Source organism: Mustela putorius, unplaced genomic scaffold, assembly GCF_011764305.1.
Source record: "Mustela putorius furo isolate JIRA1106 unplaced genomic scaffold, ASM1176430v1.1 tig00003898_pilon_pilon_pilon, whole genome shotgun sequence".
NCBI classification, from domain to species: domain Eukaryota; kingdom Metazoa; phylum Chordata; class Mammalia; order Carnivora; family Mustelidae; genus Mustela; species Mustela putorius.
In genome coordinates, this window is record NW_025422047.1 from 2,862,331 (window position 1) to 2,889,628 (window position 27,298).

The 27,298-nt window shown below is 36.3% G+C and overlaps 1 protein-coding gene across 3 annotated transcripts in view; it reads right to left on the reverse strand.

Moving 5' to 3' along the window:
- Window positions 1-27,038, reverse strand: part of DPH6 (diphthamine biosynthesis 6) — a 175,346-nt gene extending 148,308 nt beyond the window's left edge. The window contains exons 1-3 of one of the 3 annotated variants that reach the window (XM_004751052.3): window positions 26,684-27,002; window positions 22,979-23,073; window positions 9,376-9,569 (exon numbers count right to left, since the gene is read on the reverse strand). In XM_004751052.3, coding sequence (XP_004751109.1) covers window positions 9,376-9,569; window positions 22,979-23,073; window positions 26,684-26,706 — 312 coding nt within the window. In that variant the 5' untranslated portion in view covers window positions 26,707-27,002. The other 2 variants (XM_045067770.1, XM_004751053.3) reach the window with 2 other exon arrangements.
- Window positions 27,039-27,298: the final 260 nt, after the last annotated feature.

Sequence of the window (27,298 nt, forward strand, 5' to 3'; positions counted from 1 at the left end):
AACTTTCAAGGATATCAAATGTACTTTCCCCCATAAGGCCCTCTAAATGCCCAACATAAGATTTTTTTCTCCTCAGAATCCTCACAGCCGGGGCACCTGGGTAGCTCAGTGGGATAAAGCCTCTGTCTTTGGCTTGGGCCATGATCCCAGGGTTCTGGGATCGAGCCCCACATCGGGCTCTCTGCTCAGCAGGGAGCCTGCTTCCTCCTGTCTCTCTCTCTGTCTGCCTCTCTGCCTACTTGCGATCTCTATCAAATAAATGGGTAAAATCTTTCAAAAAAAAAAAAAAAAAGAATCCTCACAGCCTTTTAAATTGCATTCTCCAATGGCAACTCTACCTTGTAGTAGTTTCTTTAAGTACAGGTCTTATCTCCTCAAGCTCTGTGAAGGCTGAGACTGTCTCATACATCACTCTACATTACTGGTACATTATAAGCATCCAATTAATGTTTGCAGAATAAAAGACATAAAAGGGTCTATAAATTGTAGTAGTATCAAGTTAAAGTTAAAAGAAAAAGTCAAGGGGCACCTGGGTGGCTCAGTGGGTTAGAGCCTTTGCCTTCGGCTCAGGTCATGATCCCAGGGTCCTGGGATCGAGCCCCGCATCAGGCTCTCTGCTCATCAAGGAGCCTGCTTCCCTTCCTCTCTCTCTGCCTGCCTTTCTACCTACTTGTTATCTCTGTCTGTCAAATAAATAAATTAAATCTTTAAAAAAAAAAAAAAAGGAAAAGTCAAGGTCAATTAATACACCTTTTTAATTCACTCAATTTTTTCTCACATAAGCATGTCACAGAAAAGGCCTCTATTGAATTATCTCTTACCAATAATACTCATTTTTAAAACTCTAAATATTTGTTGATTTTATCTTTGCTTTTTATGGTTACTGTATGATTTAAGAACTACAAATCTGCTGAATGAAGATGTTCCCAATTTAAAAGGGAAAGTCATGGGGCTCCTGGGTGGCTCAGTTGGTCAAGCATCTGACTCTTGATTTCAGTTCAGGTCATGATCTCAGGGTCATGAGATTGAGCCCCACATGGGATTCTCTCTTTCCCTCTGCGTTCCCTACCCATGGTTGTGTGTGTGTATGCTCCATCTCTTTAAAAAAAAAAAAAAGGAAAGTAGATGTAAAAATATCAGTTTAAGATCTAACATATTGTTGTGTGACTACCAATAAAGTCCTGTGCTACAAAAAAAATATTAAGGATAACAATAAATGAATAAAGTAATTTATTATTTCTAAAAACTATTTTATTTGTCAGATAGAGAAAGACAGAGAGAAAAAAAGCAGATAAGCAGCGGTGGCAGAGGGAGAGGGAGAAGCAGGCTTCCCGCTGAGCACGGAGCTGGATGTGGGGCTGGATCCCAGGATCCTAGGATCATGACCTGAGCCGAAGGCAAACACTTAACTAACTGAGCCCACCCCTGCACCCCATGAATAAAGTAATTCATATTTGTAAATTTGTTTTTTTTAAGATTTTATTTGTTTATTTGACACAGAGAGAGATCACAAGTAGGCAGAGAGGCAGGCAGAGAGAGAGGAGGAAGCAGGCTCCCTGCCAAGCAGAGCGCCTGATGTGAGGCTCGATCCCAGGACCCTGGGATCATGACTTGAGCGGAAGGCAGAGGCTTAACCCACGGAGCCCCCCAGGCGCCCTTGTATTTGTAAGTTTTGATAATACGTTCTCAGTAATTTAATAGAGAATCTGACAAAGACAAGGTAAACTACAGATCCAGAGATGAAGTAAAAGACTATAAGGCAGAAACAAGCATCTAGTGTCTTAGACAACACAACTCCAAACTGGACAACTACAGAAAGTTTCTAACCAAATAAAGTAAAATAGTCAGGAAAAAAGACAAAAAGTCAATAGGACACAAACAACAGAGTCTTAAAAGATAAGTCAAATATACCCAACATACTTTAAAATATATAGAGTATATGTTAAGATAGAAATTATAGTTCACAGAAGAGAAGAATACAGGGACATAAAAGTCAACTAGTGAATTTATAGAGAGGCACTGAATCAGGCAAAAAATAAAGAGTATACATGTGCATGTTTAATACACACACACTATCAGTGATACCAAGTAGAGAAAGTTCAAGGTTGAGGAGAAAGAATAATTATTTTGCTACAATGAGGGAGTCACATTTTCTAGACGTTAGGGGGAGTCTACAGATGAAGACTCTAGATCTGTGATAAGTTTACAAACTATAATAACTGACAAGCATAAGCCAGTATTTTATTTCCAGACAGATCATCCATCATGAGCTTTCTATGTATGCTTGACTTTATTGTCTGAAGGGCCGGCAAAACACAGCCTCAATAAAATCACACCTGGGAGTCAAAATGACACTTGTCTGTGCTAATTGCAACTCTTCTGTTTGGGGTCCAGAATTGATACTAACAAAACATTTCTTGTGCCAAGGGACCAGGTTTAATGTCCAAAATCTTGGGAACTGACAGGGCTTGAGGCAAGCTGTGCAATGCTGAAGAGCCAGGAGCAATCTGTATAGGGCTATGTGCCTGTTTAATTAGCAGTATGTTTGGGTCCTCCCTGAAAATCTTAAGGCCCTCTTATAAGTTTCTCACACCCTAAACCCTTTGGATTTGCTTTAAGCCACCCAACCATATAAGGCTTTTTTCACCAAGATCCAAAGCAGAAAGAAATCCGCAGAGCAATTTTCCACCATAATAAGCATGTTTTCTAACATGCAGATACCAAAAACAATTTGAAAAAGTGTCTGCTTGGCATTTTTATAGAATATTCTGCAGCTGGAAATTATTCCTGGTACACTTAGTGGTTACGCTGCCAAATCTGATAGGATATCTTATTTTGCAAAGTTTCATTATGATGCCTATTCCAAGTGTAAAAACAAAAGCAAATAAGCAATCCTACCAATGTCCTGAGAAAGAGTACAGGTATGGAAAGTGGACAAGTAAAAGACAGGAAATAGATAAATTAGAGCCAATCTCACAGAAAGGTATGAGGTGAGAAGAGGTTCTTCAGAACAGAGATAAGAGTATAGAAAAGCACAGGCAAAGATTCAGACATGGAAAGCAATCTCCTGGAAACATAATCAGTTCATAACTTGAACCCAGAAATTTGTGTGGGAATGACAGGATCAGACAGGTAGAGATGCAAGGGTCTCTCCTTCTAGATTTGAACCAGCAAGAATGTAACCGGGAGCCTTCTTATAACTATAAAGGTCTAATCAGAATGGAATCAACAGAAAATAAAGTAAAGAAATGGAAATGGGGAAAAAAGACTTTGATTTTATTCTCTGTTGTCTGTATCTAGTTTTCCTGAAGCCAAATTTATCTTTAGGTTATTGTCAATAAATTTCTCCTTTTCTTAAAGGAACATCTGTGCACTGTTGGTGGGAATGCAAACTGGTACAGCCACCAGTGAAAAACAGTATGGAGGTTCCTGAAAAAGTTATAAATAGAACTACCATATGATCCAATAATTTCACAACTGGATATTTACCCAAAGAATATAAAAACACTAATTTGAAAAGATATATGCACCCCTATGTTTACTGCAGCATTATTAACAATAGTGAAATTATGGAAGCAGCTCAAGTGTCCACTGATAGATGAATGGATAAAGCAAAGGTGGTATATATAGTCCATGGAATATTATTCAGCCATAAAAAAGAATAAAGTCTTGCCATTTGCAATAACATGTATGGATCTAGAGAATATAATGCTAAGTGAAGTAAATCAGTCAGAGAAAGACAAATACCATATGATTTCACTCACATCTGGAATTTAAGAAACAAAACAAATGAATAAAGCACAAAAGAGACAAACCAAGAAGGAGACTCTTAACTACAGAGAGCAAGTTCCCCTGTGGTTACCACAGGGGGTGACTGTGGGGGAAGGGTGAAATAGATGAAGGGGATTAAGAGTATATTCATCATGAGAGCACTGGGTAGTGACAGAATTGCTATATCATTATATTGTACACCTGAAACTAATAAAGCACTGTATGTTAACTACACTGGAATTAAAATTTTTAAAATTAACATGGAGGAAAACAAATAATACTCAAAAAGTAAATAAGTAAAATTCTCTTTTTCTTTAAAACTGCTTGAATATGACTTTCTACTTCCTGTAATCAAAATAAATCTAACCAATACAAAGAGTAAAGTGGCAACCACGATGTTTTTAAAAATATTAAGTTAAAATCTAGTTTTTAAAAATCAGTCAGTTTATAAACCTTTCTATCAACAGCAAACTTTTTATTTAAAAAAACAAAGACAGGGGCACCTCAGTGACTCAGATGGTTGGGCATCTGCTTTTGGCTCAGGTCATGATCTCCAGGTCCTGGGATCAAGCCGGTATCCAGCTCCCTGCTCAGCTGGGAGTCTGCTGCTGCTCTCTCTTCTTTTGCCCCTCCCCCTGCTCATGTTCTATCTCTCCATATCTCTGTCTCAAATGAATAAATAAAATCTTAAAAAAATAAAATAAAAAAATTTTAAAAGACAACTACTCATTTATTTTTGTATTCAAATTACAATGAAAGTGTCAATTAAGCAATTTAAGAACATAGATAGCAAGATAAAATGCCTAATGAGAAAAAGAATATGAGGGAGGGAGGTTGGGAGAAGGGGGTGGGATTATGGACATTGGGGAGGGTATGTGCTTTGGTGAGTGCTGTGAAGTGTGTAAACCTCGTGATTCACAGACCTGTACCCCTGGGGATAAAAATATATGTTTATAAAAAATAAAAAATTAAAAAAAAATAAGAAATTATAAAAGCAAAAGGGCTTATATATAGGGCACTGGATAAATAAATAAAACAGTAAATCAGAAAAAAAAAAGAATATGAGAGGAAAAAAGTAGCAAGGATTAGAAGAGGAAGACTGAAAGTGAATATTCGACTTTGGAAAGAATATTAAGTGCATTCCATTAGAAAGAAATTAACAGAGATTTCTGGATGAAGAGAGTTGATTAAAATGAAAACAAAGGTATAACCTCTAGAAAACAAAGAGAATGTGGGGCAGGCAGGGGTAGACATCAATGGCAAAAGGATTTCCATAAATTTCTTGAGTCAGCTGATCAAGAAGAAACAATGACTGATAAATCAGCATAAGAAGCTGTAACCCACTATTTGCATTGAAGAGAAGAAAGCCAAGGAAGAAAACAAACTAGGCTGGATTTTCCTGAACTCCAAACATAACAAGTGTGAGATGTGGGGCTGAAAAACTCTAAAATCAAAAATGTTCAGTCATCTTTGCTCTTGCCTTATTTTTAGATACTAGATATGAATAAGTAACCAAAACAGTTGAGAAAAGACTACGACATGAAAGAGAAAAAATAAGAGAAAAGAACCCTAAAGAAAACATTAATATTTTAGGAAGCAAAAGACAGTGTTTAAAATTAATTTGTATTTTAAGAGGGATATAAGGATATTACATCTACAGAAAGAGAAACTAGCTATTATAAAAATGAAATAATCAATAAACAAGTAAAGTTACTGAATACCAAAAATATGCCTGCTAAGAAAATAGGGAATTTTAAAAATAATCTTATATAATGTACAACAAAACAACATAAGTGTAGGAAATAATGTGAGAAAAGATAAAAGACATGAAGATTCAATCTAGGATGTCTAATATCTGATCAGTGAGAATACCAGAAAAAGAGAACAGGGAGAATCAGGAGGGCAAATTATCAAACAAATAAAAGAAGAGGATTTCACAGAGCCATCCTCAAACTGCAATCCTATTGGCTCTGCTATTTTTTGTGTCAGATTTGACATCAGGTTTTTATCCATCCAAAAACAAAAAGCCATAGCAGTTCAAGGTCTTATACCCACACATTCTTCTATACTGGGGAAAGTGTTTATCTTCTGCCAACAATTCACCATCCTAGGCTTCATTCTATTTGGTACACATAAGTTAACAAAGCCATCACCAATCTAATCTCTATAAGTCAGGAGAATGCCATATTGTGACTGGCTTCCCCTGGATTAATACCAACTCTGAATGGTCATTATGGGGAAGAAGACCGGGACATGCTGCCACTCAATAGGAAGCTTCAGAAGGGATACTGGAGAAACAACGTTCAATATCCAATGCATTGTTGTGATATTTCTGTACACCAACCATAAAGGCACAATCATAAAAGTTAACAGGGAGGAAAAAGACTCAGCTAAAAAGAACAAAAATCATAGCCGCAAAACTCTCATCAGCAAAATGCTAGCAGACCATGAAGCAGTATCTTCAATGGTTTAAGGAAAAATTATTTTTCAATCTAAAATTTTAAGTTTAACCAAAGTATCCATCAAATGTGAGGGCAGAAAAGAAACGCTATCAAAATGTAAGGATTTCAAACTACCTTCTCAATGGAAGTTTCTTAAAGATGGACTCTGAAGAGAGGGAATAATATCAGAAGCAGTAAGAAGGGCCTCCAAAACACTGGAGAAAGAATGATTATGTTAATCCTTAAATATATTCTCCAGCGGGATATGGTGTTTAAATGTATCCTTCAGTAACAATTACATTTATTCTATGACTTAAAAAGAAAACACAAAGAATTTGAAAATTACCAGGAAAAAATCCAAGTTATCTATATGCCAAATTAATCCAGATGAAAACCATGGAGAAATTTTAATATTAAATAAATTCTAAAGAAAAAAAAGCTTAGCCTATGAAAACCACGTTATCTTGTAACCTTGAAATATACATTTGTATCTACTTGTTATAATCACCTGGTCATCCATGAGATACAAAGGCTTATTATATTTCTAGTAGTTTTCAATACTTCTACAAAACAGTTAGGAAACTTAACTCCAAATTCTTCCAAGTCATTGTGACTTTTTTTCAGCAATTAGTCAATTACATACTTTGCAAAAAGAAACATCTCCTATTCAAAAATTAGCTCTAGTATTTTGTGGAAAAAAGAGATATAAGAACAAAAGATTGACTTACATATAAAAGTCACAAAACTGCAACCTGTTACAAAGAAATGTTTATAATGAAAATGAATCTAAATGTTTCCAATGCTCATTAATATTCAAAGATTTAAAAATGCAATTTCATCTTTTTCTTAGAATGAGTAAACACTAACTTGAAGAGTTATAGCTTTTCTAGATTCATTTTTTTCCACAATTACTCAATTATTCGTTAGAATATGTAAGACCTCTATTGGAATCCTTATATGAGTGCTTCATAAATGGATTAAACTATAAAAGTCTGGTTATACAATATCTTCTATAAAAGCAATATATTTCCAATATTTATATCCTTAAAATATCCTATAGTAAAACTAATATTTCTATACAGAAAAAGAAGGAACTATTTAGTCCCCGACAACTTGATAACATCTCTTTCAACTATAGTTATAATTATCATGTACGAACTTCCAAAGCAGTTGTCAAGATTTAACATTAGCATTAATTTATGTCATAACTGACGGTTACTATAAAGATAATGGGAAAGCATCCATTTCTCCAAAGACAGCATGGATCAAAAGGGAAATTTCTTCTTAATTACTACTAATCTGCCCATTTTTAATTAAATTGATTAGTAATTTATTATCTTTCCCTTTCTTGGAAGGCTGTTATTATCACATAGCTTCTCTAAAGTTATCAGTTATCAGTGATTTTTAAGCAATCCAATTACTTCTCATGTGAATCCCACCATTTTGTAATACTGGTTTATGCTAAGAACTTATTACCCAATTTCTTTGTACCCTGAAAAAGAAATTTTAAAAATGTAGACTTTGTACCTCAGTATTTCACACCTTAAAGTGAACAGTGTCAAGATCTTATTTATATAGAGAACACCATTTAAGTGGAAATTTTTATGCCTTTCTCCCTTGTTTGATAAGCAAAATAGTTGTTATTAATATGTATCTTCCCACAGGAAAGAAAGGAGCTCCCTGTAATTTCCTTTGAAAAATATATATTTCTTATACTATCTACAACTAAACAGTAAATTATGGCATTATTCCAAAAATTTTCCCTGTTAGTTTTTTTTTAAAGGGTAAATAAAAATGAAAATGTTCTGACATACAAAATGAGATATATTTTAATTAAGCAAACTTTCAAAGAATTTAAGTGCTTCATATACTTTTCTTAATTAAAATCCTTAATTGGTATTAAGCTTTGATCAGTATCAAATTTTAAGTATAACATGGAAGTAGCTATTTGACACCAGCAAATTTTCATGACATTAGTTCATAATATAACTTCTGAAAAGCTGAGCTTCTATGAAAAATGAGAAAAATAAAATGCAATGCCTCTTGGTAGAAAGGACAGAAATCTTCCTTTCTTTTGTGAAAATATGCTAAGACAAGCAGGAAACATCAGCTGAAATAGTCCCTATTTCATTAAATATGCCCTGTATGAACTAACTACAGCTTACTGAAAAACACTTCATATTAAGAATACAAAATGTAGTCAAATAGTTAACTATCAATATGAATGAAAAGATAATGGCTTAATATAAAATAATCTCCATGAATTAACATATAATGAATATAGTATATATTAGATATATGAGTCCCAGGTTTTCTCTCCTAAATTTTCTGTTGGAAAAAATGAACAATCAATGCTTAATGGTTGCTAAACTCTATGTACTGGGGCTTAAGTATTTATTTATTTATTTAGTTTCTTTCAAGAGTTTTATTTACTTGAGCAAGAGGGGGAGAGTGAAAGGATGAGCAGATGAGGAGCAGTGGGAGATGCAGACCCACCACTGAGCAGGGAGCCTGATATGGGGCTTGATCCTGGGACTCCAGGATCATGACCTGAGCTGAAGGTAGGCACTTAACCAACTGAGCCACCCAGGTGCCCCAGGACATAAATATTTAATTCATAACTCTCTTACTAGATTTAAAGCAAGGCTCAGTCCCTTGCTTTCATTAGGTCTATTTAAATTTCACCATACCAGAAAGGTCTTGCTTGACCACCCCTTGTCATTACTTCTTATCATTCTTCTCCATAATACACCAAGTGTATGATTTGCTTGTCTGTCTATTGTCCATCTGCTTCCACTGGAAAGTAAGCTACCGCAGAACAGGGCTTTGTCTGATCTGTTCATTGTTCTAGACACATCTCCAGTGTCTAGAACTATATACCACACACATAGTACACATTCAGTAAGTATTTGCCTAGAAAAAAATCATGAAAAGATGACCAGCTACAAAATCCTAAGGAAAACTTAATTAAATATCATCTGACAATCCTGAATGCCAAGCAATAACAAAAGTTTTGTTTTTAAATAGTATTTAATATAAAGGCATAATAAGTTTTCTTTTCTATCCAAAAAGATAAAATACCTTTTCAAAGAACAGTTGGGCCACTAACAGTTGTTATTTATTACTAAGTAATTCAGTTAATGTATTTGGTCACTGGGCATACCTTAACAAGTTTCAAAAGCTCATAGAGATCTTCGACCTCATCACCTTCGCATTTAGTATACACTCGTCCTGTATCCACACTCCTTCCTCTTATGGTGCGGCGGTAGAGAGGAAGACCCATTGCTTCTGCATACAAATCAATAGCATGATGACCCACTGTCTGATACATGTAGCTATCCAGTTCATCTGCCCCCGCTGCAACAATGAAAATGGAAATAATCAGTAAAACAGAATGAAAAAGAAAAGAGATTTGAAAGTCCATCTGAGTTTTACTGCTTGGAGACTTACTACACTATTTATCTCTCTGCATTTACTAAGTGAAATAAAGGGGTAGAGTTGCACATTTGTCCATAGCTGCATCCACCTCACATCAGCTCTAGTCATCTCTACTGCTAATTACAAATACATATAAATTTTTAAAACTACATACAATGTTTAAAGAGAATAATATAGCCAATAAATTTTAATTAGTTTATTTGATTAAAGATTTTATTACATAAATGTTTCTCAAATCATTCAAGGTTATTTACAAAGTCATCTAGAGTTTAGGAAAAAAACCTTGACAAATACATGTAAAAATAAATCACATGCTTTTGATATATTTTATATTCAGTATTTCAACAAGACATACAAAAATATATAAATTATGGGGGGGCACCTGGGTGGCTCAGTGGGTTAAAGCCTCTGCCTTCAGCTCAGGTCATGATCTCAGGGCCTTGGGATCGAACTCCGCATTGGGATCTCTGTTCAGCAGGGAGCCAGCTTCCTCCCTCTCTCTCTGCCTGCCTCTCTGCCTACTTGTGATCTCTCTCTATATCAAATAAATAAGTAAAATTATATATATATATATAATGAGGCAGTCCAAGACGGCTGCATGAAAAGACCCTGAACTCACCTCCTTCCTCAGACATATCAGAACCATAGTTATGTATGGAATAATTCCCCGTGAATTCTAGCTGAATAGCTCCCTTCACAAGGGATAAAAGGGCCACATCAAGGTGGCAGAAGCAGACTCAATCTCACCCCAAACCCAGCAGTGATCTACAACAAGGAGGGAGCTTACAATACTGAAGCCTCTCTCTGAGGAGTGAAAGGTTTATGCAGTCTGACACCTCAACCCTGTAGGACCTGCACAGGAAAGACAAGACCCTGAAAACATCTGGCTTTGAAAACCAGTGAGGCATACACCCAGGAGGACTGGGAGACTGCAGGGATTTGAGATGTTCATTTTGAGGAGCTTGTGCAATGACTCACTCCTCCCAGGACCCCGCACAAAGTCAGCAGTATGAGAAACGACTGGATTATATGAAGATTTATCTAATGTTAAAGTGACTTTGAAGGGATAGAGACAAATGAGGACTTTCTTTGGGGATGGAGAGCACCATTTTCCCACTCTCCATCTCTCTTTACCTTGCTAGTACTGGTGGCAAGTGCAGGTGTCTGGCTCCCAATACTTTTTTCCTATGTGGGTTAAGTTATGGGCATGCCCCACCCTCAGGGCACTTTCCTGGCCCTGGTAAATCCACAGGTGAGCCCTACCTCCGTGCTCTTTTCCTGCGTTGCCAAAGCTGTGGGCATGTCCTACCCCAGTGCTCCTCCCACATCTTGCTAAAGCCATGAGTATGCTCTACACCCAGCGCTCTTCCCCCTGCATCACCAAAACCATGAACAGCTCACCCTCAGCACTCTCCTGCAGCCTGACTAAAGCTGGCCACCAAGCACAGTCCACACAAGGGACACCCCTTGATCACCACAACCCGGTAGCCAAAGGGGCTTCTGTTTCTGGGCCCCACAACCAGAGACAGTTCTGCACAGGTTACCAAACCCACAGCACTGCACAGACAGCAGACTGAACTCATCTCAAGTCTGCCTGTGAAAACGGCCCATCTACTTGTCCTGGAGCTTCAACCTGAGGGACAGGCTTCATGTTAGTCACATATTGAGAAATTATAGAGGTGCTCTCAGGGACCACAGGCAGGAAGATGAGCCCTGTCTTCTTTGAACCCCAACATGGCCTTGTCACAGTCACTGCTATCTCCCAGAAAGAAGCTTATACACTTGTCAGAAGCCCTGCTTTTTGTAACTGTTGCCCAGGGGACACATCCAGATCTCCCGGTCTGGCAGCAGAGTTTACTCTTGTGGTCCCACAGAAATGTATATATTTGCATTCTTCAAAAGCTGCTGCCTGAGGATCTAGTGTCCAGAAACTAGGTCTTGATTAAGATCACTCTATTTGGAAGCCACAAACAAGTCAGCTGCAAAAGACTGGGAGCAGGGGACAACAGTCGAAAAGGACTGCTGCCCCGAGCAACTCTACAGTCTCACTTTTATTGGATAGAAAACAATAGCCAACAGAAGGATTGATGAAGGTCAAACGTTAATCCCGTCTTGCAGACAAGCAAGAAGGAGGATAAGGTTTATAGTTAACCAAGCACATTCAAAGGACTCATATAACTAACAAGGAGCACTTCTGGGAAGAGAAAGGAGTGATCACGAAAAAGGGAAGCAGGCGGTTTTCATTCCACCCTGAGCTGACCGGGAGATCCCAGGTGCTCGGCTTCCCTGAAGCAGGCTGCGTTCTGCCCTGGGCAGGCCGGGCGTTCCCGGCTGCCTGGCTTCTGTGAAGGGGCGGCGTTCTGCCCTGAGAGAACCAGGCATCCCCAGCTGCCCAGCTTCTGTGAAGGGGCGACATTCCGCCCTGAGCGAGCTGGGCATCCCCAGCTGCCCAGCTTCACGGTCGTACATCACCCTTCTCCCCAAAGACCTGTTATCAGTATATGTATTTCTTAAGGCCATATCTAAATGTGCTTGGCAACTAGGAAAATCCTCCAGGGGTTACAGTTTAAGTAACAAATTGTTCCGAGGGGCAGCAGTCCTTTTCGACTGTTGTCCCCTGCTCCCAGTCTTTTGCAGCTGACTTGTTTGTGCCTAATTCTTCTCTCGTCGCCAACTGGAAGTGGCAAGAACACTGACAGATCTTGGCACACCTTCAACAATGGGGATCTATCAAAAATAAATAAGTCTATTTAGACAATCACAAAAATTTAAGAGACAACCAAGAGCTAGGGCAAAGTTGAACAACAAGTTCATCTCCTATAGACGTCCACTCCTTTAAGACTAGAAGAGGTATCTGTTGCATCTAATAACAGAGCAAACAAAGAGAGTAAAGCAAAACGAAGAAACAGAGGAATATGTTCCAACTGAAAGAACAAGAAAAAACATCAGAAAAACATCTTAATGAAGCGGAGTTAAATAATTTACCTGATAAAGAGTTCAAAGCAGTATTTATAAAGATGCTCACTGAATTCAAAAGAAGAATGGATGAGCGCAGTGAAACTTCAACAATGAGACAGAAAATATAAGAAACTACCAAACAGAAGTCACAGAGCTAAAGAATACAAAAACTGAACCGAAAAATACACTACAGGAGTTGAATAGCAGACTAGAAGAAGTAGAAAAAGTGATCAGTGAGCTGCAAGACAAAGCAATGGAACTCACCCAAAAAGAGCAGTAAAAAGAAAAAAAATAAGTGAAGATAGTTAAAATGACTTATAAGACAACATTAAGGGCAATAACATTCATATCACTGAGGTCCCAGAAGGAGAAAAGAGAAAGAAGCAGAAAGCTTATTGAAGAAATAATAGCTAAAAACTTCCCTAACCTGAGGAAACAGACATCTAAGTTCAGAAAGCAAAGAGAGTTCCAAATAAGATGAATCCCCCAAAATGCATACCAAGACACATTATAATTAAAATATCAAAAGGTAAAGATAAAGAGAGAATATTAAAATCAGTTAGAAGGGGCATTTGGGTGGCTCAGTCCTTAAGCGTCTGACTTCAGCACAGGTCATGATCCCAGGTTCCTTGGATCGAGCTCTATGGGTTCCCTACTCAGAGGAAAGCCTGCTTCTCCCTCTCCCCCTCCCCTTGCTTGTGTTCCTTCTCTCACTATTTCTCTCTCTCTGGCAAATAAATAAATAGATAAATAAATAAATCTTAAAAAAAAAAAAGGTAGTAAGAAAATAAACTAGTTATATACAAAGGGAACACCCCCTCCCCTACATAACACTATCAGCTGATTTTTCAGCAGAAACTTTGCAGGCCAGAAAATAGTATCAAAATATACTTAAAGTACTGAAAGGGAAAAGAAAACAAAACAAAATAAACAAAGCAAAACAAAACAAAACCTCCAACCAATAATAATCTACCTAGCAAAATTATCAGTCAGAATTGAAGAAGAGATAATGATTTTTCCAGACAAGAAAAACTAAAGGAGTTTACCACCATTAAACTGGCCTTATAAGAAATTTTAAAGGGACTTCTTTAGGGTATAAAGAAAAGGCACTATCTAATAACTCGAACACATATGCAAGTAAAAATCTAATGGGTTAAGGCAAATATATAGTAAAGAGAGTGAATTACCCATTTATAAAATCAACATAAAGGCTGAAGAGCAAAAGTAGAAACATTAACTATAATTATAATAGTCAGTTTAGGGATATACAAGATTAAAAGATACCCAATATAATATTAAAAACACAGAGTGTAGGGGAGGGAATGTAGCTTTTAAAATGCATTCAGATTAAAGTTGCTATCAACACAAAACAGACTGTTATATATAGACTGTTAGGTATATATGAAACTCATGGCAACCAAAAACCAAAAATCTATAGTAAATACACAAAAGATAATAAGAAAGGAACCTAAACATAATGCTAAAAAAAAAAAAAAAAAAAAAAAAAAAAAAGGCATTAAACCACAAGGGAAGACAGCAGGAAAAGAAGAAATTAACAGAGAGAAACCACAAAAAAGCAGGAAACTTAACAAAATGGCAATAAGTTACATACCTATCAATAATAACTTTAAATGTAAATAGACTACATTTTCCAATCAAAAGGCACAATGTAACTGAAAGGATTTATTTAAAAAAAAAAAAGGCAAATCACAAGGCTCATCTCTTTGGTCTAAAAGAGACTAACTTTAGATTAAGGATATACAAAAGAAGGAAATAAAGGGAATGGAAAAGATATTCCATACAAATGGAAATAAAGCTGACAAAACAGACTTTAAAACAAAGACAGTAACAAAAGACAAAAAGCATCATATAATGATAAAAGGATCAATCCAAAAAGATGTAAAATTTGTAAATGAAGAACCTAATTATATAAATATTACCAGATTGAATATTACTGGACTAAAAGGAGAAATGAACAGTAATACAATAATAGTAGAGAACTTTAATACCCCTACTTACAGCAATAAATTGATCATCCAGAGAGAAAAATCAACAAGAAAATATAAGCCTTAAATGAATGTCACAAGACCAGATGAACTTGATAGATTTATAAAGAACACCCTATCCAAAAGCAGCGGAATACACAGATTCTTCTCAAATGCACATGGAACTTTCTCCAGGATAGATCTCATGTTAGACCAGAAAAAAACTCAATAAATTTAAGAAGTCTGAAATAATATCAAGCATCTTCTCTAATGGTATGAAAACTAGAAATGGTATGAAAACCATTCTCTGAATGGTATGAAAACTAGAAATCAATTACCAGAAGAAAACTGGAAAGATCACAGTATGTGGAGATTAAACAACATGCTACTGAAATAATGCATCAATAAAGAAATCAAAGAGGAAGTCAAAAAATACCTTGAGACAAATGAAAATGGAATTAAAACAATCCAACAACTATGGGATGCAGCAAAGGTAGTTATTAGAGGATAGTTCATAGCAATACAGACCTACCTCAAGAAACAAAACAAATCTCAAATGCACAATTTAACTTAACATCTAAGGAACTAGAAAAAGAATAAACATAGCCCAAAATTAGAAGTAAGGGAACAACACAGAGTATAGCAGAAATAAATGAAGTAGAGACTAATAAGACAAAAGAAAAGATCAATGAAATTAAGAGCTGGTTCTTGGAAAAGATAAACAAAATTGACAAATCATCTAGATTCAGGAAGAAAATAAGAGGACTTTGAATAAATAAAATCAGAAATGAAAGAGGACACGTTACAGCTGATACCACAGAAATACAAAGGACCACAGGAGTTACTAAGAACAATTATACGCCAATTAGGCAATGTAGAATGAATGTTTTTAGAAACATATGGTCTTCCAAGACTAAATCATGAAGAAATTGAAAATCTGAAGAGACTGATAACTAGTAAGGAGACTGAATCAGGAATCAAAAACAAAAAATAACATAAGACCAAATGGTTTCACTGGTGAATTCTACCAAACAAAAAAAAAAGGTTTTATACCTATCCTTATCAAACTCCTCCAAAAAAAAAAAACAAAAAAAAAACAAAAAAAAACTCAAGAATACTTCCAAACTCATTTTACAAGGCCAGCTTTACACTGATAACAAACCAGAGCAGAATACCACAAAACAAGAAAATAACAGCCAAATATCCCTAATGAACACAGACACAAAAATTCTCATCCTGAATTCAATAATATATTAAATACAATATATTAAAAGGAACATACACTATGATCAAGTGAGATTTACTCCAAAGTAATAAGATGGTTTAACATCTGCAAATTAATTAACATGAGGCACCACATTAGCAAATGAAGGCTAAAAATCATATGATCACCTCAACAGTGTAGAAAACACATTTGACAAAATTTGGCATCCATTTATAATAAAAATTCTCAGCAAAATGGATATAGAGGGAATGTACCTCAACATAATAAAGGCTATATATGACAAGACCACAGCTAGCATCATACTTGGTGAGATGTTGAAAGCTTTTCCTCTAGGATTGGATGAGCCCATTCTCATCACTTTTTTTTTAAAAAGTGTATTTGAGAGAGAGAGCGTGAGTGGAGAGAGGAGAAGCGACAGAATCTCAAGCAGACTCCACAATGAGCACAGGGCTCAACACGAGTTTTGATCCTACAACTCATGAGATCATGCCCTGAGCCAAAATCAAGAATTGGATGCTTAACTGACTGAGCCACCCAGGCACCCTATCACTCTCATTGCTTTTATTCAATATAGTCCTGGAAGCCCTGGACACAGCAATTAAGCAAGACTTTAAAAAGTCCACATTAGGAAGAACTGTCACAATTGCAGATGACATGATACTTTATAGAGAAAACCCTACAGACTCCACAAAAATATTAGAACTAATGAATGAATTCAGAAAAGTTGCAGGATACAAAATCAGTATACAGAAGTCTGTCACATTTTTATACACTAATGACAAACCACCAAAGAGAAATTAAGAAAGTAATTCCATTTACAATTGCATCAGAAAGAATAAAATACCTACTAGAAATGAATCTCACCAAGGAGGTAAAAGTCCTGCATACTGAAAACTATAAAGTATTGGTGAAAGAAACTGAAGAGGACACAAATAAATGCAAAGATATTCCATACTTGTGGGTTGGAAAAATTAACATTGTTAAGATGTCCATACTACCCAAAACAATCTATAGATTCAATGCAATATCTATCAAAATTCCCATGACATTTTCACAGAACTAGACCAAATAATTTTAAAACTTACATGGAACCACAAAAAGACCCTGAATGGCCAATCTGGAGAAAGAAGAGCAAACAAGGAGGTATCAAGCTCCTTGACTTCAAACTGTTCTACAAAGCTATAATAACCAAAACAATATGGTATTGGCATAAAAACAAACACATAGATAAGGGGAAAAGAATAGTGAGCCCGTAAATAAATCCACAATATATGTTAAATTACTTTACTACAAAGTAGGAGCCAAGAATACACACTGTGGAAGGGATAATCTCTTCAATAAATGGTGCTGAGAAAGCTGCACAGCCACTTTCAAAAGAATGAAACCACATATATCATATACAAAAAGAATTCAAAATAGATTAAAGACTCGAACAAATTAGAATTAAAAATAGATGAAAGACCTGAAACCACAATAGTTCTACAAGAAAACACAGATGGTAGGTTCTCTGACATTGGTTTTGGCATTGAATTTTTGGATTTGACTCCAAAAGCAAAACTTAGGGACCAAACCAATCTAAAAAGATTCTACCCAGCAAAAGAAACTATCAACAAAATGAAAAAGGAACCTGCTGAATGGAAGAAAATATTTGCAAATCATATACCCAATAAGAGGTTAATAGTCAAAATATATTAAAAAATGTATACAACTTGAGAGCAAAACAAAACAACCCAAACAATCCAAATAAAAATGGTCAGAGGATCTAAACAGACATTTTTCTAAGGAAGAATAGAGATGACCAAATGGCACATGAAAATATGTTAAACATCACTAATTATGAGAGAATTACAAATCAAAACCACAATGACCACTGAATACTGGCTAGAATGGCAATTATCAAAAAGATAAAAAATGACAAGCGTTGCAGAGGATGTGGAGAAAAGGGAATCCTTCTACACTACCAGTGGGAATGTAAACTGATACAGCCAATACGGAAAAACAGTATGGAGATCACTCAAAAAATTAAAACTACCACTACCATATGATCCAGCAATTACCTCTGGGTATTTATCCAAAGAAAACAAAAATGTTTCAAAAAGATACATGCACCCCCATGTTCACTGCAGCATTATTTGCAATTGCCAGGATATAGAAATAATATAAGTTTCTATCAGTGGACAAACGGATATAGAAGATGTGGCATATATACTGCTACACACAAGGGCATTATGCTAAGTGGAATAAAGTCAGATAGAGAAAGAAAAATATCAAATGACTTCACTCATGTGTGGAATTTAAAAGAAAAAAACAAAAAACAAAACCAAAATCATACAGATAAAGAGAACAGATTTGTGGTTATCAGAGGGAAAAGAAATTGAAGGAGGATGGGCAAAATGGGTGAAGGTGGTCAACTGTGTGGTGATGGATGGTAAGCAGATGTGTTGTGGTAATCACTTTGTAGTTTAAACAAATACTGAATTATTACATTGTGTACCTGAAACTAGTATGTTATATATACCAATTATATGCTATATATCCCAATAAAAATAATAAAAAGTTACCATATCTCAGGTGGAGCCATAAGTTTTTTAATATATTTTAAATAAAATTGTCTATCTTAGAAAAGAAAATGAAATTCAATATTGTTAGTTAAATATGAGTACAGAAACATAACTTAAGCTAAGTAATAACACAATCATGGTTGTCACAAGAGTCCACAAATACTGATACAGGTAAAATAAATGACTTACATCAGACTTTTTGATGATACAAATAAACTGACAAATATATTGGATCAAACTTTTTGATCTTATACATTTACTTTTTAGAAAAAAGAATCATGAATGTACAAAATATTATTTGCAAATATTCATCATAGCATTATTCACAATACACTAAAATTATTGTGTATTCACATAATGAAATACTATGTAACCATTAATATAATTTTGAAGAAAAGCATTTTCTTTTTTTTTAATTTATTATTGAAGTATAATTCACATACAATGTTGTATTAGTTTCAGGTGTGCAACATATGGATTCGACAATTCTATACATTGCTCAATGCTTACCACAATAAACACAGTCACCATCTGCCACCATGTAACATTATTACAATATTATTAACTATATTCACTATGTTGTGCTTTACAACCCGATCTGATAAATATATCTGTATCTCTTAACCTAATTCATCTATTTCACCCATTCCCCAACCACCACTAGCTGTTTTCCACATTTAAGAGTCTGTTTTCTTGTGCTTGGTCATTTGTCCAGTTTAAATTCCACATATAAATGAAATCATATAATATTTGTCTATCTTAGTCTGACTTATTTCAATTAACACAATGCCCTCTAGACCCACCCATGTTGCTGCAAATGAAGAAGGAGCATTTTCTAAAGCGTGTTCTATAGAGTAGGAATCGCATGAGATATTAATAGATACTGGATGCAAAAAGGATTCCACAATCAAATAGCTTTATTAAAAATGGAGAGAACCATGTTAAGTAGGTATCTTTGCTGAATTCTTCCTAGGCTAATGTGCTTTAAGCTACTCCAATAAGGGGAGAGTATGAATGGTCTCTGAAATGGTCTTAGAAGACTACATTGCATCAGGTATCTGTGTTTCAAGGACGATACCTAGGGAATGCTGTGATGGGATAATACTTAATGACATGGGAGATGTTCACACTATGTTAGTAAGTAAAAAAAAAGTCACAAACAATTTGTTTGACCTATATGTATAGATGGGTGTATGTATGTATATATGACAAGAATATCTAGTGAATGTGAGCATGAAGGATAATCTACAAAAAGGGATGAAAAACTGTATTTTAAGGGCCCCTTCTGTGTTCAAAACCATCATCACATGACATCACATTTTGGCCCACCAGGTCTGAACCCAACTCACACATCATACTGGCTTCCATGTACTTGCATTATTATTATGTAACTGTCTATTCCTGGCCACAGTAGGAAGTACAGATATAGCCAAAGTCACCTAAAAACCTTTCAGCTTAATCCCATCTCAGACTTAGACTGTATCTATAAATGTATTAGTTTTAAAGTATATTGATACAACTGAATTTATATATTTAAAGAATTCTGAGTTTCTGAGCAAGAAACCTCCTGATGTCAGCTAGTAATTACAACATTTTACTGACTTGGGTGCTTGGGTGGTTCAGTGGGTTAAGCATCTGAGTCTTGATTTCAGCTCCTGTCAGTCTCAGTCTTGAGCCCCCTGTCTGACTCAGTGCTCAGTGCTCAATGGGGAGTCTACTTGGGATTCTCTCTCTCCCTCTTCCAATTCCCAACCCCCCACCCCTGCCCCTGCTCATGTGCTTGTGCTCTCACTCTTTACCTCTGTCTCACTCTCTCTCTGATAAATAATAAATCTTAAAAGAACAACAACAACATTTTACTGACTTCAAAAACCTAGAAAACAATTTTCCTTTAAGGCTCCATTTAGTCCTAACCACAATGTAACTTGTATTAATGGAACCTACATTGCAACAATGCTATGAGATCAGATAAAACCAAAAGGCTCCCCTGTTGCCTGAAGCACCTCAATTAACATGCCACAAAAGTTCCTACTACATAAAGAGATGGTTTTGTGAATTTTAAGACAAGTTCACATTATCCCCATTGATGGGAATAAATTCCTTTTCAGACTACCCATTGAAAACCCCGTGCCATGAATTCACTCTAACAAGTTTTATACTGGAGTCCTCTCTACCAGTTATTCCTCATTAAGATTTCTTTTGCAACATGTTTGGGGGACAGGGGAAAAAGTCAATCAATGAAACATTCAACAATCCACCAACTTCCTGCTGACTTTAAATCAAGATTAGCTAAACCCTTTCCATCTACTAACCCACAACCATCTATTCTCTTCCACTACCATTACTTTAGTTTCAGCTGATTTTCCAGCCTTTACTTCATAAGATTTTAATTCCATTTACTATTGAATTTTTTCTCACTAACAGTATTCTAAGTAAATGTCTCCACACCATTCTGAGGTATAATTTAGAGATATACTTTGTTTATCATTTTACCCATCCTGCCAGTGAACCATGAGACATGGAAGATTATACATTAATGATTCAGTACAAAGTCACTATAATAATTCAAGTAGAAAAGCTTAAGACAAAATCGAAACTCCAGGAAGGGAAATTATATCATTGTATGTATTATATATGATACAAACTTCTGCCTTTTAAATATCAAGACCTCCCAAACAGAAAGCTTAAAAAACCCACTTGCCCGATTAGCTACAAGGAGTAAGGGAATTTCTTCCCTTTGATAATAGAACATAAGTCTACAACAAAATTCTGCTTCTTCTTTTACAATACAGAAGTTCCAGGATGTTTCCACTCACCCTTAGTCAAAAAGTTTTCTCTTTATCATTTAAAGTCAGAAAAAAAGGTCATTTTCCACACATTTCTAAAATGCTATTATTCATCATTGCAATCCTAGTGCAAAATCCTAGAGTATGTGTTTCCCCATGACCCTCTATAAGACCCATCTTCTCTTCCTATAAAATATTTCTAACCTCTGTCTTCCCACATCACTTTCAGCATTACTTGGGTCTTAAAATGTGAAGGAAAGAAATTTCAAGTATCTGACTGAAATACCTGCTTGCTCTTCCAGGCCTAATTCTAGTTAGGTCATTATTCATCTGTCCACCAGTAACAGAGTAAATGCCTACCAGAGGCACAGAGCTGTCCCAAGTGCTGAGGTGCAATTAAAACATAGAAGATACAGAAAAGAAACATAGAAGATATGACCTTCCTCTCAAGAATCTTAAAAGCAATCTATTTGGGGATAAAAGCCAAAGACAAAATAGATAGACAACAACTGTAAAATGATATAAAAACAAAAATTCAACAGACTGGCAGCCTTGAGGAAGGAAGGAAGGAAGAAAAAAGGGACATATTTAGCGCTAGATTCAGATTCAACTAAATTTACTGGATGCTTACTTCATGCCAGGAACTCTAATTAGTGTTTTCACATATACTACTCATTTAATTCATCCTAAAATAACAATAGAGCAAAAGCATGGTCTTGAAAAAAGATGAGTAAAGGGGATGATAAAAAGATCTTACTAGAAGAGCCATGTGGAGAAGCAGTTTAAATAAAGTCAGACAAATGTTAATCTCTCCCTATTATACTTAACAGATAATATCTATAGTTATATGGGTATAATAGAACAGTATAAAACACAAATTGGTGTATATTTTTCTTTTATTTAAATTCTAATTGGGGGAAAAAAAAAAAACCACCCAGATGTGGCAATAGATGTTAACTAATCTTGTGGTAATCATTTTGCAATATATACAAACACCAAATCATTAACTTGTACAGCTAAAATTAATATAATGCTGTGTCAGTCAGATCTCAAAAAATAAAAGAAATTACTGAAGGTTGAATCCTAACATCCTTTGTTCAAATTGTGTTCTTATTGGGAACTGGGCTCACTGCAGATGTAATTAGTTAAAATGAGATCATTAGGGTGGCCTTTTAATCCATTAGACTCATGTCCTTGCCCATAGAGGAAACTTGGACACCGACAAGGACACAGGGAAAACCAACTTTCTGATAAAGGAAATTTCATGGGGAAGAAAACTGAGAAACACAGCTAAAATGAGGTCTGTGAATTATCTGTGGATGTCCTTGTTATCACGGGCAAATAAAAAGCAGAAATGTGTTGCTTTATGCCTCTCTCAAGTCTTACCTGTTTAGCTTACATCTAAGATGGATCATTTATCAATATATGTCTTACTTCTCAAGCTCCTAGAGGTTGTATCTTATTTATCTGTGTGTTGGTTAAAACACTTGGGAGTTTTATGGAGGAACAACAGTACATGCTGAAGATTCAGGGGTTCAAGTCTCAGCTCTGCAAGTTTGTTCTAGCTATCTACCTTGGACAAATTTATAAAACTGTGAGTCTCAGTATCCTTGTCTAATAATGCTCTCTAGGAGTTCTTATGAAGATCAAGGACATGTAATTAAAAACATTTAGCATAGAACCTAGCATCTAATTAGGTGCTAAATATATATTAGTTCTATTTTTGTCTTTGCATGCTGTACACAATAGAATGCAATTATGAAGTTGGAGTTCCAGTCCTTTAGAAAACTTCCTATTAAAGGTATGCACTTACCTTGGTTTTCAGCTGGTCTCAAATTTGCTAAAGCAACAATCTGATGCCCAGCAGCAATGCACTGCATCATATTATAACAGCTATCCTTCCCACCACTAAAAAAGAAATAAAAAGATAAATATCAGGTTACTGACCATTATTAAGCATAGAATCATTAGATATCAAAATATATTTACTCAACTTTTCTGAATACTTGAGAGGCTGCTATACAATTAAGACACAAAAAAAACACATGTAATTTCCATCACATAAGAAAACTGAGCAAATGAATCTGAATGTATAAGGCTACTATTCATAAGGGCTTATGAAATTATATGCCATTATCAAAGATCACTCTCAACAAAATACAGTAAACTTGGTTTATAATAGTGGCTTTCCTTTATATACAAAGGGCTTCAAAAATTTTTTAAAAATGATTTCATTTTACAATCTAGCTAAAGAGCTATTATATATATTCCTCAGATGAAATTCTCTACGGAAAAACAGAAAAAAGATCTATTCTGTTCTCCTGTCAGAAATCTAACAATTTGCGACCATCACCAACTAAAGGGTCTAATTAAAGATTTGAGATCCAATCTAATGACAACGTTTGATGTACTGGGTGGGTTCACATTCTGTAGAGATAGAAAACAAAATGCTAAAATACACTGATGAAGTTAAACATCAGTACCATTAATACTTTAGCCAACACTATCCAGATGCTGGCAGGGTATGCTTGAGCCTTAGAGCTAATAAACAGATTGAAAGAACTTGTAAATTCTAGGACCATATCTACTGAAAGCAGGGGCATATAACTTAGTCAAGACAAGTAGTTTCATCTATAACAAGGCTGAATGACAACCTTTATGTCAATGGCAACCTCTATGACAAGTTCATCTATAACAAGGTTGAATGGCAACCTCTATTTTGGTTTAAACTCTATTGCTTCTCACTATACATATTTCTTCCTTTCTTATCATTGCCTCTCTTCCCGCTCCCCCTTCCCTTTCTTTCTAATTTTTGCCTAAAATCTGCAAGTGTATCTACAGGAAATAGATATATTCACAGTCCAAGAAACTTTTAAAAAGAGACTGTTCGTCCTAGAAGCTAGTCCTTTTGCCTTATATTTTAGTTCCCAACATTTATTTGCTTCTACTATATCAAATCATTAACTACTATTCCAGAACTTCTCATGGGGAGACCTTGAGAGGCACAGTAAAATTATACATTATTCTCCCTTTTCTCAGACTCTGATATTCCATTATTATATCTTCCACAACTTTCCCTATTGAACTTCACTGCTCTATTTTCTCAAGACAAAAAGATTTGGCTAATTCTTTAGAATATCTAGAACATCAAAGATGAACAGGTATACAACCACAATTATAATTCTTTAGAATACTAAAGATTAAAGGGCATCATCTACAATCAGAACTCAGCTTTATAATTCACTTGAAAATGTGCTAAAATCTCAAACATGGTTTTAAAACAGTATTTCCCAGGTGCACCTGGGTAGCTCAGTCAGTTAAGCATCTGCCTGCCTCTGACTCAGGTCATGATCCCACGGTATTGGGATCAAGCCGAGCATCAGGCTCCCTGCTCAGCTGAGAGTCTGTTTCTGCTTCTGCCCCTGCTCCTGCTCTCTCTCTCTCTCAAATAAATGAATAAAATCTAAAAAACAAAACAAAACAAAATCCAAAAAACCAAACAAACAAAAAACAACAAAAAAACAGTTATTTCTCAAACTGTGTTCTATGGAACACTAGTGTCCAACAAAGATTTTAAGAACAAAAGGTTTAAGGAATGCTGAGTAACTTACTCACATTCAGAATATTACAAAGTACATAAGCATATGTTAGGTGAGAAGTCCTATAAAAGATTGAAATTTTAGTTCCCAACTCTGGTATACTAAGCAGTTACTCAATGTGCCTGGGTACATGCTTCATTATAAAACTAGAGAATGGTTTAGCTAGTCCTCAAGCTGTCATTAAACTGTAAAACTGACTAATTCAATCTTTTGTGTATAAGGAGAACAATGTTCTTTATGTTCTAAAGATATTGTGAGAATCTTGGTTTCACTTACTGCTTAGAGCAAACAAACATATTCCATCTCTCATTTTAGTACACATACACACACACACAAGATATATTACAAATAGATCCACTGTATTTAAGTTTAAATTCATATATATTCAAATGTATATTCATATAAATGTATGTATTATGTATGCATTCATATTCATATATAAAATTGTTATATATTCATACTTACAGCATTCATTCTCCTAACATTTATACATTTATATATATTTCTTACAATCTAGCAAGAATTTTCCAACATTGCCATTTTTAAGTAATTTCCTTTTTTATAATAGAGTAATATATGCACATTACTGAATATTTACTGTAATGGATTACAGCAATCTTCTATCCTTCCTTCCAAGATCTCAATCTTCAGTTGCTGTGTCTTACTTCAATAGCTACACTTTAGGCAAATCACATATGATGTGAATTACTCATTTCCTGAACTACTTTTTATTCTTGTCTATTTGATCAAATGAAGACCACAGTGGTCAGAGATTAATCACTTACTTTACGGAAGATATTTACTGAATAACAGTAATTAGTTTGACGTTATAGAGTCCCCAAAATGGCACTTAAGTAAAATAAATTGGAATATTCCAATCACTACAGAAGGGATTCAAATGTTACATCAAGAGTTCTTAATAGGTCATTATTCTTAGCCAGTATCAATTAACTAGCACATTGAACAAAAACGTGTATGAAATATTCAATGGGCTTACAAAAGAAAACATGGTTTGTTGTGTATTTCAGATACTCTGTACAGGTCCAAACCTCATCAAATATTCAAGTACTGCAGTTTACAGTCCCTTTTTAATGTTACTAAGTTTGCTTTTGCTTCAGCTTACAGATTGCATTTGGAAACATTTAAACTGACCTGTCTTTAGTTATTTTAGGACTTACTTGAGACACCTAAATATAATGCGTTACTATAGATTTAAAACTCCTTTTGGAATAGACTACGTTACCATACGTCAATCTAAAAGCACTTAAGGTGTCTGTAGCAAAAGCAATTAGATCTAGGATAAAACTAACACAATTCCACCTTAACCCCGAGAAAAGAGACCCTTTTCCTGTACTTGAGCCCAAGGTAAAACACACCTTGTCCAAATCAGGTGAGAAGGGGTGGCCTTAAGTGGGAGGGGCCTGGAGCTATTTACAGCCTCGGGAGAGAAAGGCGGACCCGAAGGACCGAGCAGAAAGACTGAAGGAACTCTTGTAGAGAACTGAGTGAAGCCGTGGCTCTCAAAGGTCACGGCCCATCACACTTTTTTAAGAATGAAATCCTGGGCCGTGTCACAGTAGTGAAACCAGCGTTCTGGCGGGAGACTGCAGACATGGGTGGGTTTTAAAGTTCCCCCTGTGCATCCAAGTTTGAGGGCCAGGAAAAAAAAGAGAGGCGGGGACAGGCACACAGGACGAGCGCCAGTCCCAGACGGCGGGACACGCCGGACCAAGCAATGGCCTGAAAACTCCGCCTCTTCCTGTGACCGGGAGGAGCCGCTGGATGCCCCGACACGCGGTTCCCACAAAAACACTCTCTTTTCCGCGCAACCGAAAGCGCCGGCTGCAGCTCCCACCAATCAGCAGGAAAAGATGACAGACTGGCAGGGGAGGAGGAAGGCCACTCCGGCGCCGCGTTACCTGATCAGAGCCGCGACCCTCATGCTGGGCTCAGTGCGCGTGCGTGCGGCGGGCGGGGGCGGGAGCTGGGGAGTCGCCGTCGTAGCCGTAGCCGTAGCGGTAGCCGTAGCCGCCGCCGCGGCCCGCCGTGACGCGCGCCGGGGCCTCGCGCGGGTGTTCGCCTCGCCGCCTGTCAGCGGCCCAGCGCGGCGACCCTTGGGGCTACCTGCAGGACGCCTGGCCGGAGGAGACGCGCCATATCGGCGCCTTGTCCCTGTGACAGGAACCTCCTGGCCCAGAAAAAATTGCTATTTAGGCATGGCCTGACCACCTAAGTGAGGGCATTGAAGCTGCTCGGGGAAGGGCAGGGTCCGCGTCGCTGGGCCCTAGTGCGGTGGCCAGTGGAGTGGATTTGTTTTGGTAGGAGAATATTCAAAGTCACTTGTGTTGCAAATTGAACCACTTTGAACGTGCAGAGGGAGAGGAAGTTTGCCTTTTACTTCCTCAGCCACCTGCAAAAAACTAACTGCACCCTTTAGTGGTTTTTTGTTTTTGTTTTGACCTTCTATGTCCTCTATGGAACTAGCCTTCTATGGAACTAGCCCCCTGACCTTGAAGTTCCGTGGGGTTTGGACC